This window comes from Haliaeetus leucocephalus, unplaced genomic scaffold (genome assembly GCF_000737465.1).
Source record: "Haliaeetus leucocephalus isolate CR32 unplaced genomic scaffold, Haliaeetus_leucocephalus-4.0 Scaffold517, whole genome shotgun sequence".
In the NCBI taxonomy this organism is placed as follows: domain Eukaryota; kingdom Metazoa; phylum Chordata; class Aves; order Accipitriformes; family Accipitridae; genus Haliaeetus; species Haliaeetus leucocephalus.
In genome coordinates, this window is record NW_010972953.1 from 1,829,866 (window position 1) to 1,832,659 (window position 2,794).

Below are 2,794 nucleotides of genomic sequence, written 5' to 3' on the forward strand. Positions count from 1 at the left end.
CGGGTCCGGGTCCGGCGGCAGGGAAGCCCCTCGGGGGCCGGGCGGGGGTCCCGGTGTCGGCCCAGGCGGGTCCCGGTTCCCTGTGGGTCAGTACTGAGGCCCCGGTGCGGCCCGCCCCGGTGCGGCCTTGCCCGCCGGAGCCTCTCCCGGGCGTTAACCGGCCCGCAGGCCTCCGGGGGTCCGGGCCCGGCTTGTGACCGCCGCGTTTCTCCCCCTGCCAGGCGCAGCCCCCGGCACCATGTGGTCCGTGCTGTGGGCGGCCGTGCGCTCCAAGGCCCCGTACGTCACCTTCCCGGTGGCCTTCGTGGTGGGGCTGGTGGGCTATCACCTGGAGTGGTTCCTCCGTGGGGACCCCCCGCCCGCGGCCGAGGAGGAGAAGAGCATCTCGGAGCAGCGGGAGGACCGCAAGCTGCAAGAGATCGCGGGCAAGGACCTGACCAAGGTGGTGAGCCTGAAGGAGAAGCTCGAGTTCGCCCCTCGGGCCGTGCTGAACAGGAACCGCCCGGAAAAAAGTTAATAAAGTTGTTTGGGCAAACGCAGCGCCCTGGAGCGACTGTCCCTGGGGCTGGGGCCGGCTGCCGGAGGGCTGTGGCCTGCAGCACCATGCTGGGGACTCCCCTGTTGCCTGCACATCTTCCAGCAGCGTTCTTCCTGCACTGGGCCATATCTGGGCAATACGCTGTGCTCACTGCTGCTCTTCACTTCCCCGGGGCCCTCCGGAGGGTCAGGGTTTGCCCACCCCATGGATGCGCTCGAGACACAGCACCCAAACCTCTTCCTCTGTGGCAAAGCAGGCAGGGAACCATGCTTTGGAGGTGGAATGTGTCTGAAACTCGTCAGCTCGGCCTGCCCTGGCCCCTGAACCACAAAACCCTCTCAGCCTGGTTCCACCCATGTCTCTTCAGGTTTGGTTTCTTCCATGGCGTGAAGATAGAAGAAACTTGGACCTGAGTGATGTGGGGTTGGGGTCAGGCTAACCGCCTGGAGCGGGAGGACCTGCTGTCCTGCTTACAGCTCTCCCGTGGCTCTTTGTGAACCCTGACCACAGCACCACGCTACCGTGTTATGCCCACAGGAGCCTGAGCAGCAGTGGAGATCTCTGGGGAAGCCCTCTCTGCATCACCCCCAGGCTTTGCAGCGAGGAAGAGGGACAGGGGGAGGTGGAAGTCCTGGCCTTGCTTCCGTCGTGGAGCTCAGAGCGTGGTGGTGGCTCTGGGCTGGCATGTAGAGAGCGGGGAGATCTCTGCCTTGTACGGGAACAGCCAGAATAAACTTCTGTCAGTCCTTGGCCCTCTTGTGTCGTCTGCATCAGCACCTGGCCCCAACCCTGGCTCAGTGTGTTTCTGCTCCCCATGTTTTCAAGAAGCAACCCCTTCTACAATGGGAGAAATGCCATCGTTGTCCCTGGCTGGGCACTGACCTCGGGGCCTGGCAACAGGGTGGCGGGCAGGAAGGAGGGGGAGGCACCGAAATCCCAGCCTGTGCTGTGCTTGTGCCTCCCTCCTGGCTCCCCCAGCCACGTCATTTGCTTCCCTTCGACCTCCTTATCTAGACAAGAAGGGCTGTGGCAGCACCGGGTGGGGTCCCAGCGGACAGGGAGGGTCCCACTGGGCTGCTGAGCAGGGCAGCCCATGGCAGGAGAGACTGGCAGCGAGCACTGGGGACTGGTGGCCTGTGTCCCATCCAGCCTCAGGCATCACTGGCACAGCAGGACCAAACCCTGGTGAGAACTGCCTGAGCGGGGCCAGCCGGTAACCGTGCCGCCGCTCGCTGCCGGCAGTGTGCCAGGGCCGTAGCCGGGGTTATCGCTGCCTCCCGGCTTGTTTTTTCCCCTGGTGCCTGAGCGAGGCCTCGCTGCTGCCCCGGCCCGGCCTTCCCCTCCCGGGGACGATAAATCTGTCGTGTCTGGTGCGAAGCCCTGAGGTCAGCAGCCAATTCAGCGTTTCACATCGCTCTGTCCTGCTTCCTCGGGGCCAGCTTCTGCCCCACTGACAGCTTTACTGCCGTCGCTGCCTGGCTGTGTTTACCTCCCAACCTTCTGTCCTCAGGCTGGATCGCTGCCCTCCGGCCAGGCTGATGGCCCGGCACTGCCGGGAACTCACAGGCCTTTGCCGTTGTGATGTGTGAGGGCAGCTGAGGCTGGGTTAGAAGGTGCAGGAGGAGTCTTGGGGCAATGCAAAGGCTGTCGAAGCCCTGCCCCACTGCTGCCTCCCACACTGGGGCTCACAGCACCTTTCATGTCATCACCCTGGTCCCCCTGACAGGCTGGCACTGTCCCCTGAGCTAGCCCTTGGCCTCTTGCTTTCCCAGCCTGGCTGTGGGGTGATGCTGGGCGCCGACTGGTCCCTATTGTGCACCAGGGTGGGAACGGTCCCGTCCCTTCCCCCAGACGGGACCGCCAGACCCAGCTCGGAAACGTCTTCTGAAATGCCTTTGTTCACCCCGCGACAGAGTGGCTCCCCCGGCTGTTTATAGCCCATTGATCTGCCTGTTCCCAGGGCCAGCTGGGCACAATTGGGCTTTGTCGGGGCCTCTCTGCCCTGTTTCCTCCCCTGGGCCCACACCATGTCGGTTGGGGGGGCTGCTCCAGCACGGTGCTGGAGCAATGCCCTCGGGAAGGACTGAGCCCCAACGGGGGCTGCACAGGCACCAACAGCACCTGGCTGGGCAGCCCCAGCCCCTGCCCTGCTCCTGTCATGGCTCCCTTGCTGGTCCCACCATGTTTCCAGCTGGTTTCCGTGTGTCTGGGGACTCTTGTCCGTCCCCACAGCAGATGCTGGTGTTGCTGCAGGGC

At 64.5% G+C, this 2,794-nt stretch overlaps 2 protein-coding genes across 2 annotated transcripts in view; both read left to right on the forward strand.

Annotated features, from left to right (window-relative positions):
• DLGAP3 (discs, large (Drosophila) homolog-associated protein 3) overlaps window positions 1-197 on the forward strand; it is a 9,598-nt gene extending 9,401 nt beyond the window's left edge. The window contains exon 11 of the mRNA XM_010576315.1: window positions 66-197. Coding sequence (XP_010574617.1) covers window positions 66-197 — 132 coding nt within the window. The remainder of the gene's footprint in view (window positions 1-65) is intronic.
• Window positions 61-2,483, forward strand: SMIM12 (small integral membrane protein 12). Its single transcript, XM_010575996.1, has one exon. It carries the CDS (start codon window positions 239-241, stop codon window positions 515-517), a length of 279 nt encoding a protein of 92 aa, XP_010574298.1. The 5' UTR covers window positions 61-238; the 3' UTR covers window positions 518-2,483.
• The last annotated feature ends 311 nt before the right edge of the window (window positions 2,484-2,794 follow it).

Bases quoted from the DNA above. Each gene is read 5' to 3' on its own strand.
- SMIM12 (XM_010575996.1), top strand. From the start codon at position 239: ATGTGGTCCGTGCTGTGGGCGGCCGTGCGCTCCAAGGCCCCGTACGTC.